Genomic DNA, 17,469 nt, shown 5'->3' on the forward strand with positions numbered 1-17,469 from the left:
AATTAATATTTAAGAGAAATACAGTCGCCAGGTTAATGTCCATTTAAATAATGGACTCAAATCCCCTCTTCCCAGCTCACTAGCTCCTACCTCTCTGATTAATGTTTGGGTGAAAACTCTAGATTTTAACGTTTAGTAATAAATAATACCTCAGACTAAAGTTAGGATAATATAATTGACATTTCTGGATTCCTTGCAGGTCAGGGAATATTTTGAATGTAAACTTCATATATTTTGCACAAAAGATAAAATATTTGCTTTGTGTAAACCAAAATATTACATTAGATCTAAAATTTGTATGTCTAATGCAAAATCCATAATGTTTATATTCAAAATGATCATCATATTGTAAGAATTCCAGCAATGTAAATTATATTCTGGTCGAGTAATTTGTATGAATTTTATGAGCTAAAACAAATATCTTCAGTAAATAAAAAAAAAAAATTCTTCATGACACTATCTGTCAATCAAAGTACCCCACCTTCCCTCCCTACCAGATAAATGTGTGGGTGAAAATTCTAGATTTTAACATTTAGTAATAAATAATACCTCAGACTAAAGTTAGGATAATATAATTGACATTTCTGGATTCCTTGCAGGTCAGGGAATATTTTGAATGTAAACTTCATATATTTTGCACAAAAGGTAAAATATTTGCTTTGTGTAAACCAAATTATTACTTTAGATCTAAAATTTGTATGTCTAATGCAAAATCCATGATGTTTATATTCAAAATGATCATCATATTGTAAGAATTCCAGCAATGTAAATTATATTCTGGCAGGGTAATTTGTTTTATGAGCTAAATAAAAAAAATAAAAAATTATACTTCACCGAGTATATGAGTAGATGCATTGCGGAAAGTGAAAGTCTGGTTCTGGCAAGGTACCGCGTAAATGAGAAAAGGAAAAAAAAGGAGTGAAACTGTGTAAAGCGGGTAATTCTGTACATAAGAATATGAAAGCAACACTTATTTACTGTTCATATATATTTTAATTAATGTTTCTGAATTTGTTTTTATTGAATTAATGTTTGTGTGTACAAAATTAACAATACAATTTATTAATAAAGAGAGAGAGAGAGAGAGAGAGAGAGAGAGAGAGAGAGAGAGAGAGAGAGAGAGAGAGAGAGAGAGAGAGAGAGAGAGAGAGAGAGAGAGAGAGAGAGAGAGAGAGAGAGAGAGAGAGAGAGAGAGAGAGAGAGAGAGAGAGAGAGAGAGAGAGAGAGAGAGAGAGAGAGAGAGAGAGAGAGAGAGAGAGAGAGAGAGAGAGAGAGAGAGAGAGAGAGAGAGAGAGAGAGAGAGAGAGAGAGAGAGAGAGAGAGAGAGAGAGAGAGAGAGAGAGAGAGAGAGAGAGAGAGAGAGAGAGAGAGAGAGAGAGAGAGAGAGAGAGAGAGAGAGAGAGAGAGAGAGAGAGAGAGAGAGAGAGAGAGAGAGAGAGAGAGAGAGAGAGAGAGAGAGAGAGAGAGAGAGAGAGAGAGAGAGAGAGAGAGAGAGAGAGAGAGAGAGAGAGAGAGAGAGAGAGAGAGAGAGAGAGAGAGAGAGAGAGAGAGAGAGAGAGAGAGAGAGAGAGAGAGAGAGAGAGAGAGAGAGAGAGAGAGAGAGAGAGAGAGAGAGAGAGAGAGAGAGAGAGAGAGAGAGAGAGAGAGAGAGAGAGAGAGAGAGAGAGAGAGAGAGAGAGAGAGAGAGAGAGAGAGAGAGAGAGAGAGAGAGAGAGAGAGAGAGAGAGAGAGAGAGAGAGAGAGAGAGAGAGAGAGAGAGAGAGAGAGAGGGAGAGAGAGAGAGAGAGAGAGAGAGAGAGAGAGAGAGAGAGAGAGAGAGAGAGAGAGAGAGAGAGAGAGAGAGAGAGAGAGAGAGAGAGAGAGAGAGAGAGAGAGAGAGAGAGAGAGAGAGAGAGAGAGAGAGAGAGAGAGAGAGAGAGAGAGAGAGAGAGGGAGAGAGAGAGAGAGAGAGAGAGAGAGAGAGAGAGAGAGAGAGAGAGAGAGAGAGAGAGAGAGAGAGAGAGAGAGAGAGAGAGAGAGAGAGAGAGAGAGAGAGAGAGAGAGAGAGAGAGAGAGAGAGAGAGAGAGAGAGAGAGAGAGAGAGAGAGAGAGAGAGAGAGAGAGAGAGAGAGAGAGAGAGAGAGAGAGAGAGAGAGAGAGAGAGAGAGAGAGAGAGAGAGAGAGAGAGAGAGAGAGAGAGAGAGAGACTTTGCTGAGGTGTTAAATGTGAAACAAGTAAGTTCTTATATGGTTTAACATCCCACTCTACTCAAGTATATCATATGTAGTTGTTAATAGTGAGGAACGTACTAGTGAATTAATTATCTCATATGTAATTTGTACTCTGCAGGTTTTGACCGAATAAAGAACAATCGAGTCCTACGTGCAAGGGTCTCATTAGTATCCCACAGTCGCTCATCGGGTGATTACAATATCCTCCAGCTTTCACTTCAATTAAAACAATTGATCTATTGTATTTATTTTTACTACATAACTCATGCATCTTTCTTCATTTCCTTCTAAATATTCCTAATTTTCACTGGACTGTGTACAGTCAAGTATCTTTCAATTATAAATTAAATTTACATTATAATTTATTTTTCAAAAAAGTTTTGACCATTCTACATAAGAGGTTTAAGAATATGGAACAGTATTGAATAACTTTTCTTTTATTTAATTTTCCTCATATTACATGTGCTTAAATGAGAAGTTGGGCAATCATGCAACTGGCTCAGTGACTATGTGAGTGATGAGTCTACTTGTCATCACGTGAGTTTGAGGAATACGTTATATGGTAAATGCAGGAGAATGATGACATACTGAATTCTTACCTATAGACTTAATAACACTGAGAGAGTTAGAGAATAAAGAAGTAAGTTAGTGTACAGGTATATAACCAACCTGATACAAGTTCCATGGTTTATTACTTGCTTTCAGTAGACGCACGGTCCTGATAGCAAACACTTAACATAATTATCCACTTTAAGGGAGCCTCTTGGTCTGAAACTTGTTGTTTGACAGAACTTGACTGTACTGTATTTAGTTCTCAACCCATTTTCTCATCCACTGCTTGTTTTAATAAATTACTGTACTACCCTTATGACTTCCAATTTCTCTGATTTCATCTTTCCTCCAGCACTCGTGTCATCTCTCTAAGTTTCTCACAAACTTCCACAACCTCTTCCTCCTTCATCCAGTGGTAAGTTTCACCATCTCCTTAATTCCTTTAAGTACAATATTCCTCTTATCCAGGTTATGCCATCATTTTTTATTTATCTAGCCTCCTAAACACTTTTCTCTCCTTGTAATTGCTGTAATATCCCTAAAAAAAAAAATTGTCAGTACAACAATACCTCAAAAAATGCGAGTTTAACTCAGAGGTTTTAATCTATAAAAATAACATAAAAAAGATAGATGCTTATTTTAAAAACCGCGGCGTCCGCCATGATGTGACGTCATGGTGTCATGCTGCATCCCATGCAGCTGTGTTCTCCAGCCAGACTCATCTGAGAGTTCTCCCGCATCGCCCGCCAGTTTTGTCTGAGAGCAATTCTAACATTAATTATAACTGTCATGGCTCCCAAAAGGCCCTTAACTGGTGGTAGTGCATCCGGTGCAAAGAGAGTGAAGAAAGTCATGACTCTGACACAAAAAATTAGTGTTATATAAACTTGATAGCGGCATGAGCGCGTCAGCGGTTGGCCATGCATTTGGAGTGAGTCAACTGTTTGTTCCATAAAGATGAAAGGCAAGAAAATTAGAGGTAGTGTAACTCATAATGCACCACACAGTGCTAAAGTCATACATCAGATACATGATAAAGGTATGGAGAAGATGGTGAAGGCGTTTAATGTATGGATTGAGGACATGAGTTAGAGAAATGTGCCAGTCGACCAAAAGGTTATCTATGATAAAGCTGTGGTGTCTTTATGAATGTTTCAGCCAGGATACAAGTTCAGGTTCTACACCTTTCCAAGGAAGTGAGGGCTGATTTGATGAGCTTAAGAAAAGATATCCACTGCACAACGTCAGACTCAGAGGTGAGGCAGTAGCTGCGGACCAAGTGGCAGCAGCTGCATACCCAACTGTGTATTAAGGACATAATAAATGAAAATGGTCACACACCTGAGCAAATGTTCAATGCAGATGAGACTGCTTTATGGTATAAGATGATGTCCACATGCACATTTCTCGCCCAAAAAGAAAAGACTGTCTCAGGTTTTAATGCAGCAAAAGATCGGGTTACACTCCTTATGAGGGAATGTGGCAGACTTTATGGTAAAGTTTATGATGCTTCACCATTTCTGCAACTCCAAGATGCTTAAGGGGAAGGACAAGCAATGTCTTTCTGTATTTTGCAGGTCAAATAAGAAAGCCTGAATAATGAGACAACTGATTATGGTTTGGTTCCATAACTGCTTTGTACGTGAAATGGAAAAGTACCTGGAGAAGAAAATGCAGGAATTCATGGTTCTCCACATCATTAACAATGCTTCTGGTCAACCTAAATCTGTGGAATTTGCAAAACCCTAATGTTAAGGTGCTGTTTCTCTCATCCAGCCTTCGACCAGGGCATTACATCAATGTTCAAAGCATATTATACTTGTTGTACCTTTGGCAGGATCCATCAGGCAATGGACGAGGATCAGAACCTTGATGTGCGTAAATGTTGGAAGGATCATAACATCGCTGACTGTATAAACAACATCAAAGAATCCGAAGATGAACTGAAAGCAACGACCATCGACGCTTGTTGGTAATCTCTTTGGAAGGAAGCTGTGAACAACTTCACAGGGTTTCCTTCTGTTAGTGGTGAAGTTATAAAAATTGTGAAGTTGGCATGAGAAGTTGGAGGGGAAGGTTTTGCTGAACTGGACCCAGAAGAAGTTGTGGAGATGCTTGAAACATCAGGAGAGGAACCGAAAGCAGACTAATTAGAAGAGGAGGATAATAACTGGACTCTACATAAGATGGCAGATATATTCAAATGTGCCAAAAATTTAACAGATATGATTTATGACTATGACCCATCAATGGAATTAAGCATCAAAGTGAAGCGGAATATCAAGAATGTTTTTCAACTTTATCGAGAAATTTATGAAGAACTAAAAAAAGAAAGCCAAACATTTGCCAAAAACAAAGTATTTAATGCTGAGATCCAACCCCTCCCCTCTCCCATCTCTCTCCTTACAACCAGCCCTGCGTCATCTGTATCACCCCTGCCACCCACATGGCCTGTCTCTCCCCTTCACTCCACCTGCCAGCCCCTCATTGGACATTCTGGATGATCCCAGTCCAGAAGACTTAAAGGAGGAGCAGTAATATCTTCAGTATCATTACTGAGGCCTTTACAGCAGCCATTTTGAGGTAAGAAAACTACACTTTATATACATAACTCCTATATACATAAGTAACACTGCTATTACGCTGCTATTACACTGTATTACGCTTATGACTGGGATAAATTATTTACTTTTCCCAGTCATAAATTTGTTACAGGAAAACGTAATATTTAGTATGTACGCATGTTTCAATTACAGAGTTGCTTGTCAGGCGAGCGATCATGTTTGTGTTGATGGCGCAGTATTGTTGGTACTGGTACGGGCCATGTGAGGCAGGCAGCAGACGATGCATTGCCACTTCTGCAATTCAGTTCACTTCCCTAACATCACACTACATTTACTTGTTTCTCATTTAATTTATTTTTGATTAACTCATAATACAACTGTATAAAGTAACTGTACATACTTGTCTTGTATTTAGAAGGCTTAAATGTTTTTTTCTATTTTTATTTATTTTTGGTCCTTAATTTATGGTACACTATAATATCAAAGTTAGGGTACATATTAAAGAATGTTATTTGTGAAATTATACATTCGCAGGTATCCCAGGAACCTATCCCTCGCGAATGTTGAGGTACTAGTGTATGCTAGTCAATCGAGAAATTCTTTCACATTGAGACTACAATAAGATCCATTAATGTTAAAACTAAAATATAAGTCACTCACCTGATTTTGGCGCATTTGTAATATTTCTGATTGCTGTTGTTGTTGTTGTTGTTGCTGCTGCTGCTGCTGTTGTTGCTGCTGTTGTTGTTGTTGCTGTATGTTCAGAGTTGGTCGTGTAGTGAGCTGTGTGGCTAACACTGACTGTCCTGTTCCCATCTGTACACTAACAGGTCCACCTGGTCCTTGCTGACCCATACCTTGTGAGACAGTTCCACTTGCCATCTGCGACAACTGCCCGCCCCCAAGAAGAGTGTTACTGCCTGAAAAGTTACAGTTAATACTATATGAATCTAAATAGCATAAAGATATATTTAATTCAGTTGGATACATTAAATGTTCCTTTTTACATACCATATACTGTGGCCTATAAGTCGACTGGACGTATAAGATGACCTTAATCATTTCAACTGAAATTGCTAATTACCTAGCAGGTAAATCAACCCCCTAAACTGCGATTTGAAAGCTACATCCTCGGTGTGAACTAAACTTGCCAAAATTTACTTTTTAGTACTCTGTGTTAGCAGTATGTGGCAACAAGCGAACAGTCTACACTCTCTCATACTGGTAAATGATTAGAGTATTTTTTATTTATAACTTAAACAATATACAGTCTCTCCTCAACTTATGACGGGGTTCCGTCCCGAAGACCAAGTCGTAAGTCGAAAAGGCGAAAATAATACATGGAAATTCTAAAATGGGTGTCTCTTTTTCTTCTCAGCCCCACGGAAACTCTCACTTTTATGCTTGCCAGCGCGATCACTAACGTCGGGACTCGAAAATATGTAATGTGAAAAATATTTTATACGACCATGGCCGTCGTATGTCCAGGTTATCGTAAGTCTAATATGTCGTAAGTCGAGGCTGGAATTTAAAAAGAATTCCGGCTTTGGGAACAAATTTTCCGAGGTCGAAAATTGACAACATTTTCTGAAAATGTCTTGAAAAAAGATGAAAGCTAAGTATTTTAGGGAGGGACCAGACCTGACTCAATGTCAGGTGGAGGTAGGGTGGGGGATTAGTGGTCTCGTATTACTGACCTTCTGATGGAATGTCAGGTCACCCTTTCTTCCTTTCTTAGGTGGGGGATTAGTGGGTCTCATGACCTGAAGATGTCTTGAATAAACACGAAACCAAAACTATTTAAGAGAGATTGTGATAAGTATAAGCACAAATGAGCAAAGTTGTATCTTACAAGAATTTCAGTAATGCAAGTTATATTCTCCTAAGTCAAATCAGTTACATTTTATAAGCAAAACAATAAAACCCCTCTGCCTTTATTCTAAGTACTGTATGTGTTAATCTCCCCACCTCCCCCCTCCTGAGGAGAAGAGTCTATTGGGGGTAAAAGTGAACGTGACACTCCTCCCCTCCTGAAACGGCTAATTCACCATAATAATTAACGGTTTATTGAAAAAAATTCTGCAGCCCGAAGGCTGAAAATATACATTGGACATAAATGACTTATTACATACATTGGTGGTTTAACAAAAGCCTTCATTAGAGAAAGGTAAAGGAACATACAGTGAACATACAGATTAATGTAGGTGTTGAACAGCAAACTTGTAGTGTAGTAACTCCCTCCCAGATGGTGTTAGGAGGAACTCACGTGGTGTAGTAGTTCCCTCAGATGTTGTTATGAAGGACCTGGCGTGGTGTAGTAATTCCCTCGCTGATGGTGTTATGAGGGGCCTCACGTGGTGTAGTAATTCCCTCACAGATGGTGTTATGAGGGGCCTGACGTGGTGTAGTAATTCCCTCACATATGGTGTTATGAGGGACATGTGGTGTAGTAATTCCCTCACAGATGGTGTTATATGAGTGAGGTTTGGTCCCAGGCCTTCCTATCGTAGACGGATTAACACATCGGTGGTTGTTGTTGGGTCTCGCGGGGGCCGTTATCACTGGGTACCTGGGACCTCACTGTGTGAAGGTTAACTTGGGTACGACTGTTACTGTTGAGTTGTTCTCACTGACTTAAGCACTGTTCACCATGCACCATGCGCATGTGTGTGTGTGTGTGTGTGTGTGTGTGTGTGTGTGTGTGTGTGTGTGTGTGTGTGTGTGTGTGTGTGTGTGTGTGTGTGTGTGTGTGTGTGTGTGTGTGTGTGTGTGTGTGTGTGTGTGTGTGTGTGTGTGTGTGTGTGTGTGTGTGTGTGTGTGTGTGTGTGTGTGTGTGACTTCTTGCTCCCCCTCGCTTTCAGCTGCCACCACTGGCTAGCCCTCGTGGCGAACAGGGAAGCAACTTGCATAAGTCTTCCCCTGCCAGTACACAGCCTCTTCACCATCAACACTCTTGCTGTGCCTCCTGGTGGCAACACAAGGTAACTGGGTGGCTCGTGGACCCAGGCTAGATCAGCAGGAGATCTTGGAGTAGCAGTGGGCCCCAGATGGACGGCGCATAGGCCCACTGGCATGTGGACACGTCCTGGCGCCTACCAACCACCGCCCTGCTGCCTTGCGGATTAACCTTGGCAGTTATAAGGCTATGGGAGTAAACCCCGAACAAAAAATCTGCAGTGGAGCCCGGCATCAGGCAGACATGCTTACAGAGCTCCAACAAGACCCCAAAGGCAAAGTAGGCAGAAGAGGTGACCACCATGGAAACCTAACGACTACACCAGCAGACAAAGGCAATGCTTGATGGACAGGCTACAAAGGCGAAACCCAACAAACTGGGCTATCGGCATTCCATTGCGACTCTCCCTCTCCCCAATCGTTGCAAATCTTGCACCACTGGATCAGGAAAAGGGATAGCCAAGATGTGTGGTTGCAGCCTGCACTCCTGTCTCACCACATAAACCAACTCACGCGCAGCCATCATCCAGTTCATAGTAGCCATTAGTGAATCCCGGCTCCCAGATGAGGGCCAACTCACAGAAAGGGGGTCTGGCTACACCTTCTTGTGGAAGGGTAAGCCTTCTGCGGACAGAAACCGCATTTATGGAGGTGGCTTTGCCATCCGCCAATGCATCCTACACAGGCTAACTGAAATGCCTATTCGGATCAACAAGCGCCTCATGACGCTTCGAGTCCCACTGAATCACTCACGTCATGCCTTCTTCATCAGTGCATACGCCCCCAACACTGGATGCAGAGGATGACATCAAGGAGGCCTTTTACACCGACCTCGACAGAGTGCTAACCTTTATCCCCAAAGAAGAAAAAGGTTGTGCTCCTTGGTGACTTCAATGCCGGAGTTGGCAGAGATGCTAACATTTGGCAGGGAACCATAGGGAGAAATAGACTAGGAAAGTGTAATCCCAACAGCCTACTCCTCCTCAGCAAGTGTGCTGTACACAACCTCACTATCACCTTGTGTAGGCAGGCCGACAAGTTCAATGGTTCGTGGCAACACCCACGATCCAAACACTAGCATCTCACTGACTACATTATTGTCAGAGAAAGAGATTGCAAAGATGTCCTCATCACTCGTGCCATGCGTGGCTCAGACCACTGTGACACTGATCATCGACTTATCAGATCCAAGCTCTCACTTCACGTCGCCCCAAAACGGCGAAGGCAGCAAGACTCCAGAAGAGGTTTTATTACTAAGCGTCTGGAGGATCCAGCGGTAATACATGCTTTCAGAGAGCAGCTCGAACATGAGCTTATAAACAACCCAACAGCAAACAACGTGAATCCCAGTGCCAAATGGGATAGTCTTAATACTGTTATGACAAAAGACCTGCAGAGAGACCCTCGGCCAGATCAAAAGAATACACCATGACTAGTTTGATGAAAATGACCCAGCATTCAAAGTACTCATCGATGATAATTATGCTGCTTTTACTGACTGGCAGAACAACCCTCAGTCTCGGACAAAAGCTGATACTGTCCTCAAGAAGAAAGTGGCAGCCCAGCGGGAACTTCGCAATCTAAAGAAAGAGTGGCTTAAAAATAAAGCATGTGAAGCACAAAAACTTGCAGATCAGCATAAGATGAGCAAATTTTTAATTTTCACTAAAACATTTTATGGGCCAGTCACTTGTGGCGCAGCCCCTCTCTGCTCATCTGACGGTAACCTCATAACTAAAGATGATGAAGGCCTCCTTCAGCGCTGGAAAGAGCACTGCCATTCATTGCTCAACAGTAACACCAATGTGGATGTCCTGACTACCCAGCATCCAGAGCTGACCCACCTCAGCTCTCCTCCATCCCTGGATAAGGTAGCTACTGCCATCAAACAGATGAAAAATAACAAAGCCTCAGGGCCTGATGGAATCCCAGCCGAGGTGTATAAAGCAGGAGGATCTCTGCTTATCAGCCGTCTCCACTCTCTTCTGGAAAATATAAGGGAAAAGAGGAAATCCCCCAACCTCTTAAAGACGCCTCCACTGTCAATATTTATAAGAACAAGGGAGACCAGTTAGACTGTGGGAGTTACCGTGGGATCTTGGTGTCTCCGTAGCTGGCAAGATTATCGATTGAGTCCTTCTAAACAGACTTCTTCCTGAGGTGGAAAACTTCCTCCCAGAATCTCAATGTAGTTTTAGACCATCACGTGGCACCACTGACATGATCTTTGCTGTCCACCAGATACACGAAAAGTGCAGAAAACAGCATGGTGACCTGTACATGACTTTCATTGACCTAACCAAGGCCTTCGACTCAGCCAACAGGGAAGCCCTCTGGTGGACCCTCAGCCAATTTGGCTACCCACCAAAATTCATCGCCATTGTGAGGCAACTCCACGATGGCATGAACGGAAGTGTCCTGCAAAATGGTACCCAGTCTGAGTTCTTCCCCATCTAATCAGGGGTTAAACAAGGGTGTGTACTGGCACCAACTCTCTTTTCCATTTTCTTAGTTGCCTTCCTTACTTGTGCCAGTGCCAATTTAGCCGGCGGGATGGACATCAAGTACCGGGTGAAGGGGGGTCTTTTCAACATAAGACGATTCCAGGCAAGAACAAAGGTGTCGGCAGCTTCCATTACTGAACTACAGTATGCAGACGACCTCACCCTTGTTGCTCACACTGAACACGACCTACAGGAGATCCTGAATACCTACGCAGACGCGTATGCACACTTCGGCCTTGAGGTGAATGTACGTAAGACTCAGATTCACTTTCAACCTGCCACTGGTTCAGCCACACCTCCACCATCCATCCAGCTTAACGTACTACCCTCTCTAATGTTGGCCACTTTCGTTATCTCGGCTGCCACCTGTTCACCACCTCAGACATTGATGAAGAGATTCAGCATCAGATCAGATGTGCATCTCAAGCCTTTGGCAGACTCCGAAATCGTGTCTTCAGCTGTAGGGAGCTGAAATTATCTACAAAGCTGCACGTATATCGAGCAGTGGTCCTCCCCATCCGGCTATATGGCCGTGAAACATGGGTCACATACAGGAGGCACCTCGAGGCACTTGAAAACTTTCACCAACGTAGTCTACGTTCCATCTTCCGAGTTCGCTGGGGAAGACAAGTGAACAAATGCCAATATTCTTGCTGACACCAACTGTAGAAGCATCGAGGCTACCATTATCCATGAACAACTATGTTGGACTGGCCATGTTACCCGCATGGACGAAAATAGACTGCCAAAGCAGCTACTTTACAGTCACCTAACGAATAGTAAACGTAACGCCAGTAAGCAATTGAAAAGGTACATTAGAACATCGATATATCACGAGATACATTCCAAGAGAGGTCGCTTTAAACCGAATTCGCACGAAATCGAAGCGTTGTTTCAGTGGAATAATTTAGTTTGGTACTTGAGAGAAACACAAAATACTAAAAAGACTGACAGTCTACCCAGATGCACCTCAGCCCATCTCCTAGAATAAACAAAACATTGTTTTTTGTCGTAGTAATATGTAAAAAGAAACACTCAATCAACACAGCTAAAATTAAGGGATGTGAAATGGTCTTGTTTACTGGCTGGGAAGATGAAGGGGAGGGGGGAGGGAGGGAAGTTTTAGGTGATATGTTTGACAGTTGATGCCAAGGTCTAGTACTTATTTATTTTTCTGTCCTAAAGAGTGCCTAAGTTTTTATCATATAAAATGTCACTAAACTGACTTGGGAGAATATAATTAACATTCCTGGAATTCTTATAAGATAGTGATTAGTTTGAATATAAACATGCTATATTTCGCATTACATACAAATTTTAGTTCTAATTAATTTTATTAAGGGGCTAAAATTTTTATCTCTTGTGCAAAATATATGAAGTTTATATTCAAATTATTCGCTGTCTTGCAAGGATTCTAGCAATGCAAATTATATTCTCCTAAATATAGACTGTGATATTACACTGCCCTGCATAGTTTTTGAGGTTTGTGTATTATTAAGCTTTTCTGGGTGTATTTTGCATGCTTATCTCAAAAATGTTATCCATTTTGCTCAATGAGGTCAGAATTTTGTGCTATAGCATTTTAAGCGGAGATTCAGGTAAAATATTGGCATTTTTCGCTCAAAATGGGGTCCTCATATTCGTTCATTAAAAAAATCATCCGAGACATTGGCAAGCCTCACAGAAAAGATTTCGGTCAGTTTTAATGCCCTTACAATGCATTTAAATACACCCACGTGCTCGCAGGCCATTTAAATGTCCGCCGTGACGCAAAGGAAAAGAGTATATGTCCGTGTTTTTTTACATATATTTTTTCACAATTAAATTTCTTTTTCATCTTGTGGTACATGGCATGTACTAGCTGTACGTATATTATGTATGCTGGATTATGTATTATGTATGTATATTATGTATGTGCTCCATTTATATTTATTCAGCCTAGCTAGCAGCGTGTGGCAATGTTATTACCATATCCCACACGCTTAATTAATGTGCCTGGCGACGTATGGAAGCTGCTAATGTATCACTTGCCATACGTCGTCTATAGCAGTTGACCAAGAGCTTAGCTAGGGAGCAGTGCTACCCACCTCTGTGTACATACTCTTATCCAGTAAACCGAACCTACAAAACTAGAACAGTACTCCAGAACACTCTAATATGCGTGAAAAGGAAGTCTTACTGGATTATTACGAAAGTGATATGCAAGCTTGTGTTTATGACTCCCGCTTGTGTCAACCCGCTATCCTCGGTGAATTTCAAGAATTTCTTTGAGCAGCGCTGGTGACAGTGATTTTCAGAAGTGTTATGCATTGTGTGTTTCAGGCTATCTATAAAAAAATTCTTGGAACGGATTTCCGCGTATACGTATGTTTGGGCATTTAGTGGAGTTCAGCTTACCCTCCTCTGACCGCTATAGAGAGGACTGAGCTCCTCACTGTTCCCCCCACTCCCCCTCCTCATTAGCGCCCGCCTACCCTCACAGTTGGGGCGAGACGTCAGCCTGCCTGGGACACACACACACACATTAATAACATACATGTAATTTCAACACTTGCTGACCGCCACAAGTTCTTATATATATTTATATATAACCTACTTATCTGTGTATTTAATTAAATTTTTTTTGTCTGAAATCTGTTGATAATGCACGGGCTGACCGGTCAACACTACTTACATAGTACACAGATAAAAGCGAAGTTGCGGTTCATGCCTTACGACAGGACCCACGCCCTGATGGTCACGGATGATAGCCCCCAGAGATGGATGACCAGTGCCGCCATTTACGCCCAGCCCCCACAACATCACAAGTAGCCCTTCACTCAACATTCAAAGTATTCCAGAGATACCAGCCTTTAATGAAGCGCAGGAGATGAAAAACGCGGTACGGCTCGGGCAGACGCTATGATGGCGACAGAAGGCAAGCAGGTGAACGAGACCACCAACGGAGAATGGAAGACAGTGCACCTGGCCCACTGTGCCAACTGCCCCTTGGTTTCTAACACTGCCGTCGGTTCAGATACTCATCCATAAGCTTCCTGACAAAGCCCCCAGCCCCACCTAAAGCAGCAGCTCAAACACTGCCCATCTTGGAGCCTGATGTAAATTTGTGACTTTTCGCGAATGGCGGCGGCGGTGGGCTGATTATGCTACAAATGGTGGGATCTCCAGAGTTTGTCATGTTTCAAATAACCTGTCCAGTTGCGTATGTGCTCTGTCCTTGGAAGTTCAGCGTGTCTTTAGAACATACAAGTTGCAGGTACCCCAACCTCTGCTGTCTGTAGAGGAGGTACTGGACGTTCTACAAATCGCACATCAAAGGACAGCAGAATGAAGCTCTGCGCAGGAGGGAATTGTTTATTGCATAGAGAGGGAGTCTTTTATCGCTTTTATGTACGTCTAAGAGAGCCCGGAAGAGGATATATGTTTAGGCCACCACCAGCAGTGAGGAGACCCGCTGAAGTAAAGATCCTTGATGGTAAGTAAGGACGAGAACTTGTCCAACGCCTCCCCTCGACTCTTCCTTCTCTTCAGGATGTGTTGACGATATGTCGCCCTGGCGAGGCCGCCAGGGTGTGCCACCTCTGCCATCCGAGCTCTACAGCTGTACGCGCTGTTTCCCCGGCAATGCTAGCGACAAGAAAGTTCGGCCCTACGCCTTCGCCCACCACGTCCACGCCCGCCTATTTTGTAACGTTCGGTAAGCAGCACGGAACAAGGTAGTGTCCCAGCTGCTCAGCCTACCTGCAACAGCAGACCGTATGGGCCACTGGTCGCCACAGTAAGCTTCCAGCTGGCACGTACAGCGCAATGTGTGCGGTCAACGGGCCACCGGCGGCCGCGTTGCCCACCCACGAACCTGGCGACAGCGTCGGCGGAAGCTGGCGCCCTTCATCAGTGAGGGCTGCCCACAGTCGCCAAATCAGAGGCATCGACGACCCTGGACAAAGCCCACCCATTTTAGGAGGGTGTACTCGCATCCAGACCAAAGTCCCCCAGCACATCAGCGTCATCGTAATCTACGGCGGTAAAAATATCCCGTCTTCAGATGTTGTTCGACACTGGTGCTGATGCTAGGGTCAATGGTCCTCAGCTATATGCTTTGCTCTCCTGCTGGATCTAGGACGCCTCCAGCATTCCTGCGTCACGGCAGATGGTTCACAGGATGGCCCCAGCCCTGGGTTCACTCTATGCACATGTCACCTTGGCAACAGGGCTGGTCAGCCTGGATTGATGCATGAGGTCCCGACTCCCTTTGCTGTCCTACAGACATTGTCAAGAGTTGGCCATCATCTCCCAGATTTCTAACACCGATTCGAGGTAAATTGCCAATAGTGCACGGGCGACAGCAATCCACCCTTGCTTCCACTTACCCCTACTCCTGGCCAGTGACACCTCTCTCGGTAGTTGTCCTCATGCACGTCCTCACGCTTGGTTTTCATTTCATCATTAATCACCGTGGAGTTGAGGCCACCAACACAGACTGTGTTCCGCCAGACACACCGACATTCCACGTTGTCCAGGGTGTAAGCCCCGCTACTGGCCAACCCAGCCAGCAGCAGGTACCTCTATGAGTGACGACAACCCCACCGCTTCTTTGAGTCTGTGTCGGCCGATTTTTCTGTGTGTCAGGGTTATCGCCGACCGCTTCTGGTTGGCCGGTTGTCATCAAGTGGGCGGTAATGACACGACGTCTGCCGCCACCATCAAAGTGTTCACCACTTCCGTGACGGGGCGTCTTGCACGCCCGCGAATCGACGGAGGCTCCAGGTTCACAAGCCGACTTTGCTATGCCTCTTTGACCGGTGGGGGAGTCCGCAGGCGTCACCGCCCATTACCCGGCAGTCCGCGGCTGTTTATGAGGTTGCTGTCAAATCCTGAAGTAATTCCTCATCCTTAAGGTACCTCTCTAAATATTGATCATGCAGGCCTCGACCGTCTTCTTTAACCTCAAGAACAGCTCAACGCACCGGACGCCCCTGCCCAGGTTTTAATGCCCCTCTGTTTGTGTCCCTGCTCACCAATCCTTCTCCAAGGAGTGGCAGGCCAAGACAGGATTGTGATCGCCGAGTCAGCTAACGTGTTCAGGATCGCTCAAGGCACCACGCCAGTTCTCTCCTGTGTTGGAGTGGCACCAAGTCCGTGTTCAGGACCCCGACCTCCCACGTTGGGACAGTGAGGCGAGCGTGGCCTCGGTGAAATGGCCGGGACTACCAGGTGCGGTTACCCAGTGGCTCGTGGTGTGGTGGAGGAACCGGCCAGCTTCTCCGCCTGGTCAATGCCTTCTGCTGACCTCGCCACCAGTGTTGAGTCCCATACCCTTCCCAGTGATGAAGTCCTCTACCAGAACGGGATCCAGAAGAAGAAAAAGGTCCGCCACACTTTGCTAAGGAGCGATAGGGGAGGGAGGTGTATGTATATTATGTATGCTGGATCATGCATGCATGTATATTATGTATGCCCCATTTATATTATTCAGTTTGTTAGCAGCGTGTGGCAATGTTACACATATCCCACACGCTTAATTAATGCCTGGCGACGATGGAAGCTGCTAATGAACACGGCCATACGCCGCCTATAGCAGTTGACCAAGAGCTTAGCTAGAGCAGTGCCACCAATTGTGTACATACTCTATCCAGTAAACCTAACCTACAAAACTATACAGGTGTTTGTGTTCTCCATATAGAACCTATTACCCAGGAACAATTCCAACACTAGCAACCACCCCTGATGTGCCTCTAAAGTCTAGACCTCAGCCGCGTCTCGAGACTTTTAAGAAAGGAGGTGCTTCTTACAATAACACACACACACGCATATTTCTAATCATATACGCATTCTGTTTTTTCTACAGAGTTGTACATTAATCATGAATCGGAAGTGCAAGGAACGACCAACAGGTTTAAGGCAAAAGCGGTTGTGTAACAATGACATCGATAGTGCACCATTACTCTCTAGGTGAAACTTATCATGCATATTTCTTGGAATGAAAACTTGGAGACCAAGATAAAGTTTTGCCGTCATGTGCTGCAAAACAGTTGTAAATTCATGGGCGCTTGGAGCAAGAAGATTCAACGCCTACCATTTGGCATTCCTATGGTATGGAGAGAAGGCAGAGATCATACCACGGACTGTTACTTCTGCATGACAAACCTTCAGGGTGAGTTATGCCATATCAATATTAATATATCAAATGGTATGTTCATGCATTCTAAATATATCTGTGTTAATAAAGTGCCATTCTGATACTAAATCTTTCGTTCACATTTCTAGGTATAAACAGGAAGAACAAAACATATGCAGCATCCAGATGCACCAGCCATCAAACCAGTTCTCACGGACCAGAATAACCAATCTAACCCACCAGAAAACTATAGTGGTTACATACTCGATGATTTCCATCATGATATCGATGAAGATAGAAGAGACTGACGCTTCTAGCGCTATTTCGCCCACAGCTTCTGCCAAAAGAGCTCATACCTTCAGTCATTGGAGTTGGACGATTTAACAAGAGACTTCAGCTTTGTCTAAGGAGTCAGCTCAACTACTAGGATCACGGGCTTTAAGTAACACAATGTCTTAGCAATTAGGAACAACATTTGCCTGCAAAATCAGAATCGTGACAAGGAATTTCGCGAAGTTCTTCAGTTTTGACAAGGAAACTTATTGGTGTATTGCAAACAATATCA

At 43.7% G+C, this 17,469-nt stretch overlaps 1 protein-coding gene across 2 annotated transcripts in view; it reads right to left on the reverse strand.

Annotated features, from left to right (window-relative positions):
• LOC121879453 (uncharacterized protein DDB_G0285291-like) overlaps positions 1 to 17,469 on the reverse strand; it is a 69,462-nt gene that overhangs the window by 30,458 nt on the left and 21,535 nt on the right. For both annotated transcript variants that reach the window (XM_042386131.1, XM_042386200.1), the window contains exon 3: positions 5,988 to 6,247. In XM_042386131.1, the coding sequence (XP_042242065.1) occupies positions 5,988 to 6,247 (260 nt within the window). The remainder of the gene's footprint in view (positions 1 to 5,987; positions 6,248 to 17,469) is intronic.

This window comes from Homarus americanus, unplaced genomic scaffold, assembly GCF_018991925.1.
Source record: "Homarus americanus isolate GMGI-L3 unplaced genomic scaffold, GMGI_Hamer_2.0 scaffold51859, whole genome shotgun sequence".
NCBI lineage: Eukaryota > Metazoa > Arthropoda > Malacostraca > Decapoda > Nephropidae > Homarus > Homarus americanus.